A 21,391-nucleotide genomic window follows, 5' to 3' on the forward strand; every position below is an offset into this window, starting at 1 on the left:
GCCTCCCACTCTCTCCCTATTTATTTCAGAACCCCCTTCCCCTTCCCCTTTTCTGATGAAGGGTCTGGGCCCGAAACGTCAGCCTTTCTGCTCCTATGATGCTGCTTGGCCTGCTGTGTTCATCCAGCCCTGCACCTTGTTGTCTCTATATTACTTACTTTTCTGATTGAAGCTTAGTAGTTTTAGTTATCAGATCTTGTGTCTGTTCCTTTGCTAGCTGAAATGAAAACAGAAAAGATGTGTTTTGCTGTTACATACTTGAGAAAAGTCAAATAGGCACAACGTCTTTAGATAACACATCAAAAATTCTTCCACAAATTGATATGTTTTTCGTATCACTTATAGAAGCTTAACTGAAGAACAACAATTATTCAATACTTTTGATCTTCCTAGTCAGAAGACAGCTTTAACCTTCTCAGTACTTCCACATTGCTTAAAGCGTTGGGAATGGATAACCTGCTCCTTGGCTCATGCAAATGACATTCTGACTGTCTTCCAAATTTTTAAAAGGCAACAACTCTCCAAAAGAGCACCATCGGTAAAGCATTGTGGATAAAAATAAAAATTCATCCTGTCTTTTTTTTGGCAGGATTCCAAAGTCAATTATTTTGCACACTCCACATCCTCCGTTCCCAACCCTACTTCCTTTTGTGTCTATCGCTGGAAAAAACCCTTCCAAAGTAACTAACAATGGCAATTTAAACTTCCTAACTGCCCAAACATTGATACCCCCCCATTCATTTTGACATATCTGCTCAACAAAATCTTCATGGTCACTTGTAATTGCCTTGTTTTCATTAAAATCAATGCTCTCTCACTTACCATTTCCCATGACATAACCATCTGGTTCATTAATGCCCTTTAGGGAAGGAAACTGCCATCCTTCCCTGGTCTGGCCTACATGCGACTCCAGATTTACAGCAATGTGATTGACTCTTAACTCCCCTGTGGGCAATTAGGGATGGGCAATAAATACTGACCTAATGGTGACACCCTCATCCCATGAATGAATTTTTAAAAAAAATCAGTATCTCAGATCCCCAAAATCCAAGGCACACACACTATGGAAAACAAATGATCTAGTCAACATCTTTCTGGTAAGCAATTTTATGTCTGGCCTCTCTGAACTTCAAGTCATCACAATAAATGGTTTCCTTGCCTCTTCCTCCATTACCTCTATTAATTGTAAGGAGGTCATGGTCTTCTTTGTCACCATGATTGAGGCCATCTGTGTCGCCACCTTTCCTGACTTCCTCCCTCTTCTTAGTGCACTAACGCAAACATTCCTTAAAAGGTCACTGCGCCATCATCAATACAAGTCTCATTTAAAAGATAACTGAGATTCAACTCTCAAGGTTAGGGTTGAAGTTTTTACTTGTTTTTGCATCAAGAATGGTGTGTCACTGCTCGCTTATAGGCAGAACCACTCACTAGTGTACACAAGGTCTGCTCCCAACTTTTTTAAAATGCACCACAGAAATCATCCTATCTGGATGCATCACAGCGTCTTATGGCAACTACACCTCCCATGCCCGCAAGAAACTAGAGTTTTGAACGCAGCCCAATTCATTACGCAAACCAACCTTCCATCCATTGAATCCACCTACTCTTCTCGTCGCCATAATCAAAGATCACTCGCATTCAATTATACTCTCTTCCACCCTCTTCCATCAGGCAGAAGTTATAAAAATTTGAATAGACATATGGATAGATTGAATAACAGCTTTTTTGCCACTGTTATCAAATTTTTGAATGAACCTCTCAAATGTTCAATCGAATCTTACACTCTGCACCTTCGTTACACTGTATTCTATACTCTCTTCTACTACCCTAATGCACTTTGTATTGTACAATCTGCCCGTATAGCATGCAAAGTACTTTTCACTGTATCTTGGTATGTGTAACAACAATAAGTCAATCAGTTCAGCAATACTATTCTCGTCTAATCTGTTCTGTTCTATTCTATCTTCGACAAAAGGTAACAGCTTTCCATACTCAACCTGTCAAGACCTCTCAGGAACTTGTATGTTACAAACAAATCACCTCAGTAACCACCTGGCAACACCATGGCAGGCATCAAAACTGCAACATTTATGCATTGGCTGTATGATCATTTGAATGTTAATTCTAAAAGTTTTCATTGCAGTTTAATGCCTTAGGGCCTTGATGCTTTGGAAACTCTCCACTTTATATGTTTGTGTGGGTTCCAGAACAGTAAGAGTGACAAGAAAATAATTCTGCTATGGTTTGGTAATGAACCTCCTTCATCTTAGTATTAGCGGTCATAGTTTCAGCTGCATAAGTCACAATTTCTGAAACTCGTTCTCTAAATCTGCTTATTTCTCAACTTTCTTTAAGACACTAGACCACCTTTATTGGATCATGTCAATTTGTGTCTGACACACATCTTAGTAAAACATCATAAAGCATTCCAATGTTAATGGAGCTATATAAATGCATGTTGTTGTTGAACATTAAAGCAAAGCAAAACCAATTTCAAGCAGTGAGAATACACTGAATCTTGGTTGTTTTGGAAACACAAGTATATATAGACACTAAGTGTTTCTTTGAAGCAGATGGAATCCACAAATGACATACGTGACTACTGTTAGTAAACTGGCAGGGAATAATCTCATCCTCATAATCTTATATGTGTCATGTGGTAATGGCAGTCATCTGTCAATTCTAAATCCAAACCACAAAATGCCCCAGTAGACATCACATGAAGTGAAAAATTAACAGTTGTCAATGTCAGACATTCTAAATAATATCAACAGCCATATTCCTACATATATTGAGAGAGGTGTGGATTTATTACAACTTACTTTTAGACGACTGGTCATATCCTGACAGCAGGCACTCATTGCTTGCACGTCTTCATGAACACCCTCCAGCTCCTATGATAGAGTGAAATCAACATGTAATTTTAAAAAGTTGCTATAAAGGGCACAGGGTATTTTCTATTCAAAGTAAAATTACACTTTTGTAATAACATAACTGTCTACAAAATTATTATATTTGTGAAGATGAGATATGGAGCACATTGTCTTTTAAGGAAAAATTGGGTGCAAACTCAACACTTACAGCAGCATCAGCTGAGGTCTAGAATCAAATTGCCTGCTTGCGGTGCTTCGCCTAGTGAAATTAGGATCAACCATTTACATTTATACAATGTTGTTAAAGTAGCAAAGAGCCCCACGATGTAAGATTAAATGAATAGAAGCAGATTAGGCACAAACAACTAAATCATGACTGAAGGAGGAGGATTTGTGAAGGATTTTGAAGATAGTAAAAGAAATATCTAGGTAGAGGGGAATAACCAGGCTTTCCAAAAGTGGATCAAGACAACTGAAGTCTTTTGCAACAAAAGTAAGGTAAAAGAGATGGGAACAACTGGAGTATAAAAAGATATCCAAAAAAAAAACACATTTTTACTTCTTAGCATTGAAACAAGTTTTTGTAAAGGGAACAAGACAACTCAGGACAAGAATTTTAAATTAAATCTGTAGAAGGAGATGAAAAACATCCAGTGCAATGGGGAAACTGCAAGTGTGTGATACGGATTGGAACCTCCTTCAAAGCAAAAGTATAATGGGCCAAATGGGCATTTGTGCTGCAAAATTCTAAGGACAGAAAGGCAGTGCTGAACCCAATGGCAAGGGCATGTCTGACAGACAAGCAGAGTTAATGTAGAATATGATGAGAGAGAACAACATTTTGAATTAGTTGAGATTGTGTAAGGATGAGGTTTGGGGGCCAGCAAGGTGAGAACTGAAAAAGGTGAACAGCAAAATGTGATTCAAAGGACAAATAGAGCAATAATGCATCGAGAAAAAATGGAAAATGTTGAAAACCGAAGTCAAACTGGGTGGGGTGGAGTGGAGCGGGGTCTAGGCACAAATTGGACTAAGATGCATGTGAATGTCAGCAGAGAATGAAACTTCACTACTAACTCAACAGCATATGCTGTGACAACAAGGTGCAAAGCTGGATGAACACAGCAGGCTAAGCAGCATCATAGGAGCAGAAAGGCTGACGTTTCAGGCCTAGACCCTTCATCAGAAATGGGGGAGGGGAAGGGGGTTCTGAAATATGCTGTGTTCATATTTATCTGTTACTATTAAACAACAGCCTGCATAGATGATCTTATAGCACTAGTAATGTCTTCATAGAATTTGTAAAATAATTAAACGTTTTTAATTATACTTTCATGTTTATAACATGTTCTAAGCTCCATTAAACCATGACCGTCCTTCACATGATAGAAAATCCTTCCCACTCCCCCCACCTCAGCTGTAGCCACTGCCTTATGAGTAACATGGTGAAAACAGGAAACAAGCAAACGCACTGCTCCAGAACTCTCAACAAAACTAAAAAAAAGTTATGTACACCTTTCACCTGCCATAGTCACAGCTGCTTGAAAAAATGGCTAAAAATATGTAAATTCAAACGTGATGAGATAAACAAATCAAGACTTCACATTTTGCGTATTATGAGATGTTATTAAGAGTAAGATTGCCAACAAAACTATTAGCAGCAAAGAATGTCTCAGCTTTAGATAGAATCTCTGTTTACACAGGTTTCAGGGTTACAGGAATTTACTTTGATCCACAACTTTCCAATTATGCTACAGTGAAGTTGTTACACCATGTCAAGTGAAGATGCCTTACAACTTCCGGAGGCAATCTGGGAATCTTGGTAAAGAGTTCAAGTGTTCTGTACACTTAGAGCTAGAAACTCTGTTTCAAATCAAGAAATCACTAAACATGTCAACAATATGATGTAGAATCCCCCTCGTCCTCACGTACCACCCCACCAACCTCCGGATCCAACGCATCATCCTCCGACACTTCCGCCATCTGCAATCCGACCCCACCACCAAAGACATCTTTCCCTCCCCACCTTTATCTGCTTTCCGGAGGGACAACTCTCTCCGTGACTCCCTCGTCCGCTCCACACTCCCCTCCAGCTCCACCACACCCGGCACTTTTCCCTGCAACTGCAGGAAGTGCTACACCTGCCCCCATACCTCCTCCCTCACCCCCATCCCAGGCCCCAAGAAGACTTTCCACATCAAGCAGATGTTCACCTGCACATCTGCCAATGTGGTATACTGCATCCGCTGTACCCGGTGTGGCTTCCTCTACATCGGGGAAACCAAGCGGAGGCTCGGGGACCGCTTTGCAGAACACCTACGCTCGGTTCGCAATAAACAACTGCACCTCCCAGTCGCGAACCATTTCAACTCCCCCTCCCATTCCTCAGACGACATGTCCATCCTGGGCCTCCTGCAGTGCCACAACAATGCCACCCGAAGGTTGCAGGAACAGCAACTCATATTCCGTTTGGGAACCCTGCAGCCCAATGGTATCAATGTGGATTTCACAAGCTTCAAAATCTCCCCTCCCCCTACCGCATCCCAAAACCAGTCCAGCTCGTCCCCGCCTCCCTAACCTGTTCTTCCTCCCACCTATCCCCTCCTCCCACCTCAAGCAGCACCCCCATCTCCTACCTACTAACCTCATCCCGCCCCCTTGACCTGTCCGTCCTCCCTGGACTGACCTATCTCCTCCCTACCTCCCCACCTACACTCACCTTTACTGGCTCCATCCCCGCCTCTTTGACCTGTCTGTTTCCTCTCCACCTATCTTCTCCTCTATCCATCTTCTATCCGCCTCCCCCTCTCTCCCTATTTATTTCAGAACCCCCTTCCCCTCCCCCGTTTCTGATGAAGGGTCTAGGCCCGAAACATCAGCCTTTCTGCTCCTCTGATGCTGCTTGGCCTGCTGTGTTCATCCAGCTCTGCACCTTGTTGTCTCGGATTCTCCAGCATCTGCAGTTCCTACTATCTCATCTTAACCAAATGGATGCTTTTCACATGTGAATCAGACAATAGGTTGAGTCAAAACATTAGGAGCAAGAATCCAGATTACTTTTTCATACAACTTGTCTAGAGATGCTGAGCTAAATCTGTGGTTCAGCAGCACACTAAGTGGTATATTTACCTGCCAACATTTCAGGGAATTGTAAAAACCAAAAGAACTGTGAATGCTGTAAATCAGGAACAAAAACAAAGTTGCTGGAAAAGCTCAGCAGGTCTGGCAGCATCTGTGGAGAAGAAAACAGAGTTAACATTTCAGATCCGGTGACCCTCCCTCAGAACTGATTTCTCAGGGAATTGTGCATGGTATGTTTTAATAAAGCAGTGTATTTTTGTAATCCTTAAAGTTCAATAACAACAGTTTCAGTTGTGCTGCAGTGTTAGTTGGCCAGTGGTAAGTTTAATAGAATAATATGTCTGCTGTTAACAACATTGCAATGACAGAGTGATTCCACAATACAGCTTAAACCAACCATGAACTTAAAAATTACAAAATACTATGGAAATACAATGCTGTTTTACTTCAGATATGTAACATTATAGATGTTGAGCTAAGTAATGAATATCAATTATATTCCTATATGAGAATAAGTTAATTGCATTCCCTTTCTGAACAAAATGAATGAAGGTGTGCTTTCCATTGTGAAACCATTATAACCATTGGTTGTAGTTGATTCGTAAGCATTGTGTTTCATTCATGCCCATTCTCAACATTTGTGCTGGAGAATTAATAACCTTTGGCTGATGCTTGTTGTTTATGTTGCCAGTTCCGCTCTGGATGCTATCACTGGATTCAGCCAGGCCAGCGTTTGACCTTTCTGCTTAGTTTTGAATTGGGTTAAATAAGCAGCAGAACTTTGATGTGTTCTTTGAAGAGGCTGGTTTGCAACATCACAGGATCATTTTCTTTCGTTGTCAATTGACTACATCTATGAGATTTGATTATTTCAGTATTTGCATCATGTGATCAAAATGACAAAAAAGGATGGCCAAATATGTAGATCACAGAACTAAGGAAGAGAAGACAGCTACTTAACATAGTTGTACAAATGTAATTATACTACTAACACAAAAGGAAGGATTAACTTGGACATATTGCAGAGGATATACACTTTCATTCAGACATGAGGATGGATTTTGGAATTTAGTCTGCATGGGATTGCACCAAAATGTATGAAAATTCTTGCTTGATACCCAGAAATTGTAAACAAAGTAGGGAGAAGAGGTGGCAATTTAAACTGATATGAGAGAAAGGAAATGGGATGGTGGGCAGTGGTCCTGGCACTCAGTTAATAACATATAAAAACATTATGTTAATTTTTAAACTGTACAGTTACAAAACAAGTGAAAGATAAGGTAAATGATGTGTTCACAAGCCCTCCTCTGGATTTAGCCGGGCACTTAAAAATTAGAAATTTAGTTGTGAATAAATGTGCAAGTGGGTTAATGAGTACCTAGGTATTAACCAGATGACATGGTTGTGTTTTGTCACATTCAGCAAAATGTAATCATTTTACTGGTTTTATTTTTGTTTCATTTTCGCTCTTATGATCACACAGAAAAAGAAGAATATTCAAAAAACACAGAAAAGTAAGCGTAGTTTACAAGAAAAAATATAATAATTTGGTAACATTGTCTGAAATGGAAGAAGATGCAAATTAGAATGGAATGTGTTGACCTTTTACAACTCTAAATTGATAGTGTTTAGGCTGTAGCTGCATACAATATTGTTTCTATATATTATTGGGGTGTGAAATTACGAGTTAATGCTAAACTTTACACTAATTTGATTTGTAATGACTGTTGCTAGGCATCACAATATTAGGTTAATTGATTACGCATCTTATTGTGTTGAATGGGAATTTCTTTGGATTCATTTAAATAGGTCCCTTTTATACAAACATCTATTTACAAAATATAGTGTACATATAGTATAAAATATTTGATTGTGTAATGTTTTTGAAAATCTTGCTAATTTGTAGCAGGAATTTTGCAAACTAGCCAACTGAAATTGATTATAGAGTAAAAACTCCCACTGCTTGACCTCAGAGTTATTTGGAACTATAAAGGAAAAGATTTGCATCAGGTCGGTGTAAGTGCCTGATCTGAATTTCCTGCCGACCTTAGCCGCAAATCAAATGTCTCGAATGCATTGCACAGGGAATTTAATACATTGCAACCCAAGAATGAGTCTGGCCGTCTTCTGTATGAGGCCTGTGGGGAATATCATGTTTAGATTGTGCCACACTGCAGGGCTAAAAGTATAAATTGAATTTGAGTCTAGCAGACAGTGCAATGGGATGATACAGCAGTCTGTGAGTTTCTCATATTTATAACCAGTGTTGGAGCTAATACTATAGCCTTGAGGCATTCACCCCAATTGAAGGAAGATTATAGACTACTTGATAACATATGTTAATGCTTCATAAATTACTGCCATATGTTTAGTTCAGTTCCTCTGTGTGTTGATTTCATATACAGCAATTAAAAGAAATTACTTCGTCTGCAGGTTGTTGTAGAGCAGGGGTGCAGCAGTGATGGTGATAATACCAACTTAACAGGGATGTATTGATTTGAGACCTGAAGTTTGCACCAACAGATGTGTTTCTCCATTGATCTGGAGTGAGCTTAAAATGTCTAATTACACAACTACTTTTACATCACAATATCATATTCAGTTTTGAATAATATTGTTTTTGACTTGACGTTATTTTCCATACCTTCTAGTCCACTATCCATTTCTAATGCCAAGTAATTAAACATGTTTGGTTAGGATTTGTGGCACAGTGACAGGAGATTTTCATGAGACAGTTTACATCAGTACAGTGTGGAAGCCTGAAATCAGAGATCAGTAATGGGGGATTTTACACTATTTATATTAGTAACTTTGTATTAATGCCAGCAGTACAAACTCTTATGATTTGCTTGGTTGTGTATGTATTCATTGCATGGATCTGCTTCTTTAAATGGTTATCCCAAGTGCCAATTTACCTCTTAATAATTTCCTCTGTGTATGTCTATATGCATTAACCAACTATTAATATCATAAGCACTGCCCACTTAATTGTCCTTATATTACAGCCTTCTCTCCTGTTCAAACCAGGAACAATTAAAGTTAACAGCATTAGAACACACTACCCTATGAAAGGAAAACTTGGAAAAAGGTTCGCAGAGATCAAGAAACTTTGCCATCTTATTGATTTGTCCTATTACTTGTATTTCATCAAAAAAGCTGAAAAATATGAATGTTAATGCCTAAAAGGTACAAGAGAGAGAACAGTTGGCATTGGACCACTTGAAAATGAGGCTGGAGAAGTAGTAACAGGGAACAAAGAAACTGTGAAGGAACTGAATAAGTATTTTACATCAGTCTTCATGGTGGAAGACATCAGTTGCAAACTAGAACTTTAAGAGTCAGGGGGCAGCGGTGAGTGTAGTGGCCATGTCTAAGATGCTGGGGAAGCTGAAAGATCTGAAGGTGGATAAACCGCCCCGACCAGATGGACTACATCCTGGGATTCTGAAGGAGATAGCTGAAAAGATTGTGGAGCCATCTTTCAGAAATCACTGAAGACAGAAGGGTCCCAGAGGACTTGAAAATGTTTAATGTAACACTCCTGTTTAAGCGGGGAAGGAGGCAGAGGCAGGAAACTATAGGCTGGTTAGCCTTACCTCAATTTTGGTAAGATTTTAAGAGTCTACTATTGAGGAGATTGCAGATTACATGGAAGTCCATGGTAAAATAGGGCTGAACCAGCACGTTTTTATTAAGGAGACGTCATGCCTGACAGATCTGTTAGAATAGTTTGAGGATGTAACGAGCAAGTTAGACAAAGGAGAGCCGGTGGATGTGATCTGTTTGAATTTCCATAAGGCCTCTGACAAGGTGCCGCACAGGTGGCTGCTAAGTAAGATAATAACCCATGGAGTTAGGGCCATGATATTGACATGGATAGAGGATTGGCTGACTGGCAGAAGGCAGAGAGTACAGATAAAGGGGTCTTTGTCAGAATGGCAGCCGGTGATTATCAGGAATCATATTGGGGCTATAACTATTTACGTTGTGCATTAACAATCTGGACAATGGAACTGAGGGTATTGTTGCTAAGCTTGTAGATGACACAAAGATAGGAAAGACAGGTAGTGGAGGAGGCTGCAGAAGGATTTGGACAGGCTAGGAGAGTGGGCAAAGAAGTGGCAGATGGAATACAAATTGGGAAAGTGTGAGGTTATGCACTTTCGTGGGAAGAATAGAGAATTTTCTAAATGGGGAAAGGCTTTGAAAATCTGAAGACGAATGGGACTTAGGAGATGTAATTCAGGATTCTCTTAAGGTTAACATGCGGGTGCATTTGGCAGTCAGGAAGGCAAATGTAACATTAGCATTTGTTTGAAGAGGACTAGAATACAAGAGCAGAGATGTACTGCTGAGGTTGTATAAGGCTCTGTTCAGATCGCTTTCAGAATGTTGTGAGCAGTTTTGGGTCCTCTATCTAAGGGAAGGATGTGCTCTCATTGGAAGAGGTCCAGAGGAGGTTCACAAGAATGATCCAGTTGTTGAAGGGTGGTTGAGGACTCTGATCCTGTACTCAATGGAATTTAGAATGATGACAGGGTGTCTCTGTGGAATTTACAGAATACTGAGATGCCTAGATGGAGTAGACATGGAGAAGATATTTCGACTCATTGGAGAGACTAGGACCTGAGAGCATTACCTCAGAATGAAGGAACAACCCTTTAGAACTGAGATGAGGAGGAATTTCTTCAGTCAGAGGGTGGTGAATCTGTGGAACTCATTGCCACAGAAGGCTGTGGAGGCCAAGTCATTGAGTATCTTTAAGACAGAGATAGATTCTTGATTAGAAAAGGGATCAACGGTTATGGAAGGAAGACAGTACAATGGGGTCGAGAAACATATCAGCCATGATCGAATGATAGAGCAGACTTGGTGGGCTAAATGGCCGTATTCTGCTCCCTGTTTCTTATGGTCTTGAGGGATTTCTATATGACTCTGAATTTGCAATTGCTGTTTCACTGGAGATCATTTACTTCTTAAATTGTGTCAACACCTCCATTCTAAATATTACATTATCATTTGAAGCCAGTGTACGCATTGTGTGAATGCATACTTACCTATCTGGCTTTCATGCAAAACATGAATGTCCAACCATATTTATGCCATGATTATATCCTAGCTTAATCATTAACTAAATTCTGTGGTGTCACAACGATGTCCATTTGCTTCCAATGAAGTTACCCAAACGGGTAGCAAATCTATTTTAAAAACAGGTACTGAAATCTATCCTACTTATTTTAGCAAACTTCTGCATTTAAATGTTTGACAGCATTGATATAGAGGGAATGGGACAGGTTGCGTGCGGAGGAAGGAGTTACTTGCCAGAACTAGGTCATGAAGTTCAAAAATCAGCAGGGATTTCACAGCAGAAACAGGATGCTAGGCATTGGATTGTGCATATTTCAGTTCTGATTTGTTGTATATAAGTTTGAGTTGTGTTGGCAGCCTTCATTTTACCATTGCTTTTCCGCAAAATGTGGTCTAGTCAACTAATGGTTCCCTCCATGGCATCTCTTTATATTTAATGCGAGGTGGCAGACCATGATTTACACACTTGACAGGGGTCATTAGATTTGATTAGAGTTAACTTCTGGCTCTTTATGGTTTGATGATTTTCAGTCTTTGCAACTTGAGTAAAGAAAAACTAATTTTGTGAACTGGCCAAGTGGAAATGAAAGTATATGTTGTATATTCGAGAGTAAGTATCTAAAATCACATCTTCATCCATATAGATTTATTTTTGCTTTCTATAACAGGTATTTTAGATAAAAGCAAAATACCCTGGATTCTGAATATCTGAAATCAAAAGCAGAAAATGTACCAATGGCCCTGTAGAAGAGTCATATTATTCTCAAATGTTAACTGTTTCTCTTTCCACAGATGCTGCCAGACCTGCTGAATTTTTCCAGTACTTGCTGTTCGTATTCTTTATAGACAATCCAGGCTACTTTCTCTGACAGGAATCAGTTTTCCACTTGTTGGTAATTCCATGCCTTAGTGGTAAGAGGATGTGAAGTTCAAACCATACTGCAAAGACTGCAATGCAGTGTACGCTGACAAGTCAGTGCAGTAGTGAGGGAAGACTGCATTGTTAGAGAGGATGCCTGTCACTTATTCAAACTAGAAGCCCTGTTTGTCTTATTGTGCCGATGCAAAAGATTCCATTGTATAATTTGAGAAGCAACAAAACTTCACTGGTATTCCCGTCAATTTTAGATGCTACACCACCAAAAAAAGCTATTGCTATTTAACTCTGACATTTATGAAACCATGTTACATGCAGATTGGCTGACTTACTTCCCTACATTACGATAACTGCTTTTTGTTTTCCTTTAAATAAAAACCGAAAGAACTGCAAATGCTGTAAATCAGGAACAAAAACAGAAGTTGCTGGAAAAGCTCAGCAGGTCTGGCAGCGTCTGCGAAGAAAAAAATCAGACTTAACGTTTTGGATCCGGTGACCCTTCCTCAGAACTGATGTTACTTTTCCGTAATTGCCTTTGAACTGAGTGGCTCTCTAGCCATTTCAGAGGGTAATAAAGAGTCAACCACATTGTTTTGGGTGTGAGTCATATATAGACCAGACCAGGAAAGGATAGCATATTTCCTTCCATTAAAGAGAATTATAAATTTCACCAGTGACTAGACCAATGACAATAACATTATGCCATCACACCTCCACTTTTCATAGCATTTTGTGTGGCGTTTTAGGAAATCCTGAGGATGTGAAAGGTGCTTGATAAACCCAAGGTTTTTTTATGGATGCTAGGCAATGTCTAATACATTGGCTAAAGGGGTGCTATTCCTGCCTGAACATCAACAAGCTGGTCAACAGGGCACAGCACTGCCAGCTTTAATCCTCCTCACACCTGTCTTCCATCACATCTATGTATTTACCATAAGAAGTGTTGCAGATTGGTCAAATATAGCAGGATGGTTTTCTCTTTCCAACACCAGTAATTCCTATGCTAACAGTAATATCCTTAAGCCTGCCTTAACAGAAATTAGCTAGCTTAGGATAAGTTGATGTTTTAACTGGAGACTTAATGTATGACTCTGTTACTTACTGTAGAAACCTGCCTAATTAATTAGAGAGAGAGAAGTTTCAATTCACTTCTTTGTCCAATGTTGTATGCATGTGACTTCCTGAGAGCAAGGGAGAAAAGCCAAAGGGAGAACCAAATAACATTGTTATCATAAACCTTATAGCATTGACAACACAATTTACTTATATTTCACTTCTAAACTCAAATTAGCTGATAATGCTCGTTATAGCACAAAATTCCAACGTGTGTTACTTGTATTGTTTCATTCAAATTAAGACACCAACTTACAGAGATATGAATTGGGAGCAGCAGTAAACCACTCAACTCTTCGTATCTGCACTGCCATTCAATAAGATCTTGGCTGATTTTAACCTCAACTTCATCTTCCTGCCTAACACTAATAACCTTTCACCCCATGCTTATCTACCACTGCTGTATTAAAAAAAATCACAGATTCTGTTTCCACTGCCTTTTGAGGGAGAAAATGTAAAATTGTCCAAGTGCATTAATTGCTAAAGCTTAGTATGCGGGTATCCGAAGACTTGGTACCCTCTGTGAGGGGAAAAAAAAACTTCTTATTTGTGCCTGAAAGAGCGAAGCTTTACTTTTTAATTAGTGAACTCTAGTCCTAGATTCTCTCACCAGAGGAAGCGTCTTTTCTACATCTACCCTATGAAGTCCCCTCAGGACATTGAGCCCAATCCCCTCAGGATCTTATATTTTTCCGTGAAGTCACCTCTTACTTTTCTAAACTCCAATAAATACAAGTCTAGTTTATTCCGCCTGTCTTTGTAAGACAACTCACCTATTCCAGATATTAGTCTGGTAAACCTTCTCTGAACAGCCTCCATTGTGCTAACATCATCCTTAATCAATAAATCCAACCTGCCACCTTTTCCTAGATTTCTGTTCTTAAATGTTGCATACACTTCAATATTCCCATCCAATCAATGTTATTCTTCAGCCATGTCTCTTTCATGGCTATTTGATTACACTTGTTTATCTCAAGTTGTACTATCAGTTCATCTATTTGTTTTGAATGCTACATGCATTCAGATACAGAGCCTTAATTTTTTTTATTATTTTTGAAACCTCTAGTTTTATCAGCTGATTTACTCTTACATCGGTAATTTCATTTGTATGGCAACTTTAATATCTGAAGGATCCTCAGATGCTTTGCTGGAGTGTTATCAAACAGTTTGACACCAAGCCACATAAGGGATATTAAGACAGTTTGTTACATACTTCAAACTGCTTGTGAAAATAAATGGCTGAAGTATCAGCAGTAGATTGTGCTTGAGGGAGGCCATCTTATTCATCATAAGTGGAAATTGCTGCAGAAACTCAGCAGGTCCGGCAGCATCTATGGAGAAAGAACAAAGTTACACTGCTTTGTTGGTTGTGGCAACAAGATGTTGAAAGGGATGGAAAAAATAAATTTTAGGTTTGGATGCGATAAAGGAACATGGAGGGAAGATCAATAAAAGTGCGACAATTTCAGGTCCACAAATTTTTGACCATGTGCACTGAGGGATCTTGGGATCGAGCTTCAGGCTGTGGTTAGGGAAAACTTGGATCTGATTTGGCTCTGTGACATTCTGGTACAATGGTCTTTGTGTTCTCACCAATTTAGCAGAATCACTTTTCTGAGATTATCAACTTGTCACAAAGTACTTTGTATACAAAGCATTGCAAGTGGAGCAGAATAGAGCAATTAACAGAAAGGTATTGTAAATGCCATAAACAGATAATAGGCAATAACTCATAACAGACAAAAATACCATGGAGCCTCCAACACTATGTATGAATAGCTGTTTTGCAAGTCTATTTAAAAGTATCAGAATAATTAAAATGTACTTCACCAATAAGAAGTTTTGAATCACCAGAGATTTAATTTCACAATTTTCGGTCTAATTATGCAATTGAATTTACCAAGTTTGTTTCTGTTACCTTATTCTGCTGCTGTAAAATATTTTTGTTCTATTTAGCCTTCGATTCTGGGGATAGTGCATTGCTGCTGCTTGGTGTGATCACATTGTCAGCTTTGACTCCATCTCATTGTGAACCCATCTCCTTTCATCACGCTTCAAAGGAGTTACAGATTACAATATATCTGTTTACTTTTAATCATCTGAATATGTAAAAGAGGTTTTAGAAATCAGACTCAATTTGTAATAAGTCTGAACACTTTGTTCCAAGAAAACTGATTTTAAAAGTAGTGTACGATTCTGTCTTTACATATCTGATTCTGGTTTAAAGAGATAATTTTATCTAATTGTTTTGGTGGTAATAGAATTGGCTTTACTACTAAACCTACATTCTAATTTAAAGTACCAGCATAGAAATTATCACCTGCTATATTGGTGCATGACGCACGACAAATGTTTGGATAACATTCCTTTGTGCACGGTTTTAATGGAAGGCAGTAGCCCATTTAAAATAAGTGGGCCAACATTTCATTTAAACATTGGACAAAGGATTTTCATATAAATATACAATGATTTTTATGCTAATACCACAAAAAGCTATTATTCTAGACCTTATAGTTGCTAAAAATTCAATTACAGCATTATTTGCTGGGGGCAACTATTTTGAATGTAGAGGGAGACAGAATCCAGACTGCAGCTGTGCTTTCTAATACAATTTCTCACCTAGCACATGGCATAGTGACAGTTGCGATACTCCCATTATCAAGTCTGGCACCACAGCTGACTTAAGGGGAGTTAGAACCCAGCAGAGAGCAAACTATTTAAAGCAACATCTGAATGGATAAGAATGTAATATTAAATCAGTTCACAAAAATAAAAAAATGAATAATGCTTTCTTGAGGTGTTTACAACAGTTCAAAGTCAATTATGCTTATAGTAAGTGTAACTTAAAGTATTTACGTTGCTGTGCCACTGGTCTTATGCAGAGGTGTCTGACCATTTTTGGAGCAGTGAGTTGTATCTCTTTACCTTAACTTGTGATTGAACCTCGGCTGTTTAAATAAATTGTTCAGACAACATCATATATAAACTTCTCAAGCACCCTTGAATTAAATTATTGAAATCACAGTCACAATTTACAGGTCGCTCAGTGGTTAACACTGCTGCCTCACAGCGCCAGGGACCCAGGTTGGATTCTAGCCTTGGGTCACTGTCTGTGTGCATTCTACCTGTATCAGTATGGGCTTCCTACAGCTGCTCCGGATTCCTCCCACAGTCCAGAGATGTGTAGGCTAGGTGGATTAGCCATGGGAAATGCAGGGTAACAGGGATAGGGTGGGGGGGTGAGTCTGTTTGGGGGGATGCTCTTCAAAGGCTCAATGTGGACTTGATGGGCCGAAAGGCCTGCTTCCACACTGTGTAATCCCATACGGATTCTGTGAACTATCTATCTACTTTTTTCTCCTTGCTTTTATTTCTCATTTGTTTCTTGCCTTCCCCATCCAGCTGGCTGTAAGTCTCTTAATTTTTCATCCTTTTCTCCTCTTGACTTGACTTTTTCATGTCCTTTTCAGCCTGTCCTGAACTTTAATCTTTCTGTTTTACTAACTCAGTGCTGTTTTTGTTCTTAGTTCTGTCTTCCCTTCCCATCTGTTCTCTCACATTTTTTTAAATTTGCTAATGTTTCTGGGCTTGGTTAGCTCGGTTAGCTGGACAGCTGGTTTGCAAGGCAAAGTGGTGCCAACAGCTTGGGTTCAGTTCCTGTACTGCCTGAGATTACCAAGAACGACTCTCCTTGTCAACCTGTCCGTTTGTCTGAGGCTCAGGTTAAACCATCATCAGTTGTCTCTCTCAAATGAGAGAGGAACCCTACAGTTTGAAAGGACTATGGTGACCTTACCTTTAAGGTTCCTGCAATTATGCTCAATAGCAAAGGAGCAACATCAAGACATGGCAATCCACTGAATTTAAGTATAATACTAACCAGAGGAAAAGAAGCTAACAAGGATTTTCCTAGTAATGAGAGCAATCAGGATTGCATGTGGACTGCACTACTTTCTCAAGGGCAACTAGGGAGGAGTAAAAAATATTGACCCAGCCAGTGGCACCAAAACCCACAAGTGAATAAAAACAAAATTTGAGTGAGTGGATTTTGCAGAAATGTGGATATTGAGTGAAGATAGAATTGATCTTCACTGTATTGTCTTAACTGTCATTATATAAGGAGACTAAGGGAACTCTTGTGGCACAGTGGTAGTATGGTCTGGACGGTCTGCGTTCAATTCTTTCCTGTCACAAAGGTATTTCTGAAAAGGTTGTTTAAAATAACATATTCAAGTGGTAATTAAGGCAAGGCGTCAGAGAATTGCTGGCACCCTTGGAACTGTTTTAATGGAAAGCATTAGCCCATTTAAAATAAATTAGCCAACGTTTCATTTAAACTGTGGGCAGATTAAAGTCAGCAGCTACAAGGCAGAAAGCAAACTAAACAAAAGTCCTTTGATGAAGGGTCTAGGCCCGAAACGTCAGCCTTTCTGCTCCTATGATGCTGCTTAGCCTGCTGTGTTCATCCAGCTCTGCACCTTGTTGTCTCAAAGTCCTTTGAGAGTAGTTAATGACACTCAACGCTCAGAGATTGGTAACTTTTATAAGAGCCTAGATAATTTCCCATTATGTAGATAGTTTATTACATCTTATGTAATTGGTTTTTATTGCCCTCCAGTGCTTACAGGGTTAAATAATGTTTATTAAAGGACTACATTGTTTTCAAAGGGGTACTCAGGGTTGATTGGATTTTTCAAAAGTTGAAGCAACTGTTTAATCCTTTTCCTGTATGACATATATAGTCACACAATTAGTATGCATTATTATGTATTAATCTAGTTAGTAAGAGGATTTTAAATAACTTTATGGAATCTTGATGGGAATTTTTTTGACTAAATGAAGGATAAATCTAATAATAACAACAGTGTCAATTTGCTAAATGGTGCATATTTGCATATCTATAATTGTTCAATGAATGCAGGCAACAGCAGGTAATAAGGAGGACAAATGGAAATTTAACAGTTGTTGCTAAGAAATGGAGTGTAAAAGTAGGGAAACGTTGCTGCAACTGTAGAAGACATTGGTGAGACTTCATCTGGAGGACAGCACGCAGTTTTGGTCCCCTCACTTGCGAAAGGAACTAATTGCATTGCAAGCAGTTCACAGAAGGTTCACTAGATTAGTTCCAGAGATTGAAGGCTTGTTTTATGAAGAGAGATTAAACAGTTTAGGCCTACACTTGCTAGAGTTTAGAAGAATGAGAGGAGATCCAATTGAGGTACGTAAGATATAAGATACCAAAAGGGATGTGAAGCAAAAGTTTCCCCTTGTGGGGCAGTCTAGAAGGAGAGGTCATAGGGCCCCTCTTGTGGCACTCCTAACCCTGGACCGGGAGGCCCAGGTTCAAGTTCCACCTGCTCTAGAGGTGTGTAATAACATCTCTGAACAAGTTGATCAGGAAAATAGGTTATTTTTTAAAAAAAACATTAGAAGGCGAGGTCATTATCTAAGGGATGGCAGATTTAAAGCAAAAATGAGGAAGAATTACTTCTCTCAAAGGGTATTGAATATATGGAATTCACTACTGCAGAGAGTGACAAATGCCAGGAAACTGAATAAATTTAAAGGAGGAGATAAGATAGATTTTTAATTAATGATTAGTTAAAGGGGAGCGCGCAGGAAAGTGGAGTTGAGGCCGAGATGAGATCAGCCATGATTGTAGCAAATGGTGGAGCAGGCTTGAGGAATTACCTACCTATTCCTAATACTTAACTTTTATTCCAGTATTATTGTTGAATGTGACAGATTTAAATTGTGTAATTTACAATAGTTGATGGATGGAGAGCTGACAAGAAAGTTTTATTCCTTACTTTCAGGCACTTAACTAGACAACAACAGGCCTTCTCTGGCATCAAAGACCCAGGAGTTTGGATGGGGGTGGCAAGTATCTCCCAGTGTCAAGAGCTGCTAGCCAATCAGAAGCCATCAGCTGTATGTTGCTTGGCAGTGCCACTGAGAAGAGGGTGTGGCTGCTGCCAACAATGCTCCAACCCAATGCCCAGGATCACCAAAAGACTCAGGTCATTGGTGAGTGATGGTGGGGAGGAGGTGCAATGGGGAAGGAGTGCCAGCAAAAAGGGTAAGGGTTGTTAGCTCCCAGCAGACCTCCATGATGCCCCAATTCTGATGCATGGTCCCTTGATCAGGCAATAAGTGCCTTTGAATGAAGAACCCTCCTTGGATGCCCACTGTTGGGTTTCCCACATTGGGATGGAAGGTCGTTCACAAACCTTCCCACCCAAACATAGTTATGGCAGTAGTAGATGGGCAGGGGTCTCCCCATCTACCACCTTCCCACATGATTAAATACAATCCCCATCATGAAACACACCTTGGGGAGGACATTATTTCTAGCCAAAGAACTATGCTGTACATTGGATTTCTTAATGAAATGTCAGTAATTGTCTGAAAGACCATATAACTCATTTCATGTTAAGTGTGCACAAAGATATGACACTAAATGAAAGAGGTGATAAGACAGCTGGATTACTGTGTGTGGTTGTTCAACAGATATGACACAGCAGTTCCAATTGATTTAGGAAATCATTTTAGATACTTTACAAGTGGTACATGAGTAGAATTGTACACTTATATCAGTCCTATTTTCCTGAATAATAAGACAGACAGAAACAAGAACAATATCTAAATGGCAATTCGAGGAGTACTTTAAATATCTAAACAGCAGTTTGAAGAATCTGAACTCAGTAAGTGATCTCATCAATTAACCATTTGTTGCACAATCTGCAGCAGTTTTTTTTTAAACGTGTTGATATTAACTCTGACACTTTAAGCTCACTTGATTAATGCAAAGTTATTGCTGTATAGTCCAAATTGATCTTGGGATATTGGTGTTTTAGTTAGAATTTACAACCTGTAAGCAGTCTGAAAGACCAAACTGGCCATTATGGTGTTTACATGTCACATAAGCCTCCTCCCATCCGACATAATCTAACCATACAAGCAAATCCTTCTGTCCTTTCTAGCTTATATACTAGGACTTTTCTTGTTAAGTACTCCATAGGGCAACAGGTTCTAACATTCTAAGCACTGTCATGGGTAAAACATTTTTCTTTTGAATTCTGTATTTACCATTAGAATTTACAGCTGGAGTGGAACAAAGAGTGAAGACTTCTGTGTCTAACCAAACTTGCTACCTCCCCATTCACCTCCCACAACTGAGAGCAGTCAAGCTTACCTTTGTGTTGAGCATATTTTACTCAAGGATCAACTTTCTTTTTGAGGACTCCGAGATTTTGTTGAGGGCTTCTTTTCTGGGTTTTGGGATTCCTTTTTCATTGTCACTAACTCTTTTACATTCAGTCTCGTACTATATATAACCTCATGTCAATACAAATATAAAGGTATGTGGATTCATACATAAATAGAATTAGAAGAATTAAATCAATACCTTCAATAATCATCACGTCTGCATTAAATGCAATGCAACACACAAAGAAAACATTGATTTCCAAGACACCACAGCATTTAGATTGGCACAAGGCAACTGTCATAAGCTAACAACAACCTTTTTTCCCCCCAAAATAGCTGACACGCACTCCGTGTACAAAAAGGCATCACCCTAAATATGCCTTCCATGGACTAGTGGGTCACAGCCAATCTGTTTCCATCTCACATGCACAAAGCTGGAAGGTTTCCACCCTTTTAACCACCTTTTTTTATTGTATTTCTGTTCTCAATCCTAGACTTACATTTAACAATTGATCAAGCATTGATATTGATTTCACTTCAATTGCTATTTGCAGAAAAGCCTTCCAAACTTCTACCACACTTTATGTGTAGACATGTCTCTTAATCTCACTCCTGAAAGATCTGGTTCTAACTTTTAGATTACATTCCCAAAAGTCCTCGACTGTTCTAAATTAGTTGAACACTCATCTCTTTACAGCTCCTTCATTACAGCAGTAAAGTCTTTAATTGGCTGAAGAGCATAGGATGTTATGAGGTCCTAAAAAGCACTGCAAAATTGGAAACTGTTCATTTCTAATTGGGATCTTAGTATAAGCAAAATGGTTGTTCCTTATCTTTAACCCAGTCACTGCACTTCAAGTAATTCAAGTATGTGTAATGCTTTGAGATATGATAATGTACAAGTGCAAATCTTTCTTGTGAAGTAAAATTGTTCAGTACTAAATTATCCAACGAACCTAGTGTAAATGTTATAGTATCCACTACAGTTTTTCATACAGAATCTTATGAACTTATGCAGATTTAGGCTAGAGACACCAAATTCATTTATATACAAGGAATTCACTACCTCAGATAACAAGGTGTAGAGCTGGATGAACACAGCAGGCCAAGCAGCATCAGAGGAGCAGGAAAGCTGATGTTTCGGGTC

General features: G+C 39.2%; 2 protein-coding genes across 4 annotated transcripts in view; one reads left to right on the forward strand and one right to left on the reverse strand.

The window, feature by feature from the left end:
- Window positions 1–2,893, reverse strand: part of LOC109935927 (conserved oligomeric Golgi complex subunit 6) — a 149,820-nt gene extending 146,927 nt beyond the window's left edge. For both annotated transcript variants that reach the window (XM_048598240.1, XM_048598241.1), the window contains exons 1-2: window positions 2,826–2,893; window positions 159–217 (exon numbers count right to left, since the gene is read on the reverse strand). In XM_048598240.1, coding sequence (XP_048454197.1) covers window positions 159–217; window positions 2,826–2,864 — 98 coding nt within the window. In that variant the 5' untranslated portion in view covers window positions 2,865–2,893. The remainder of the gene's footprint in view (window positions 1–158; window positions 218–2,825) is intronic.
- lhfpl6 (LHFPL tetraspan subfamily member 6) overlaps window positions 1–21,391 on the forward strand; it is a 167,454-nt gene that overhangs the window by 8,352 nt on the left and 137,711 nt on the right. The gene's annotated exons all lie outside the window — the stretch shown is intronic.

This window comes from Rhincodon typus, chromosome 6 (genome assembly GCF_021869965.1).
Source record: "Rhincodon typus isolate 14 chromosome 6, sRhiTyp1.1, whole genome shotgun sequence".
Lineage (NCBI taxonomy): Eukaryota > Metazoa > Chordata > Chondrichthyes > Orectolobiformes > Rhincodontidae > Rhincodon > Rhincodon typus.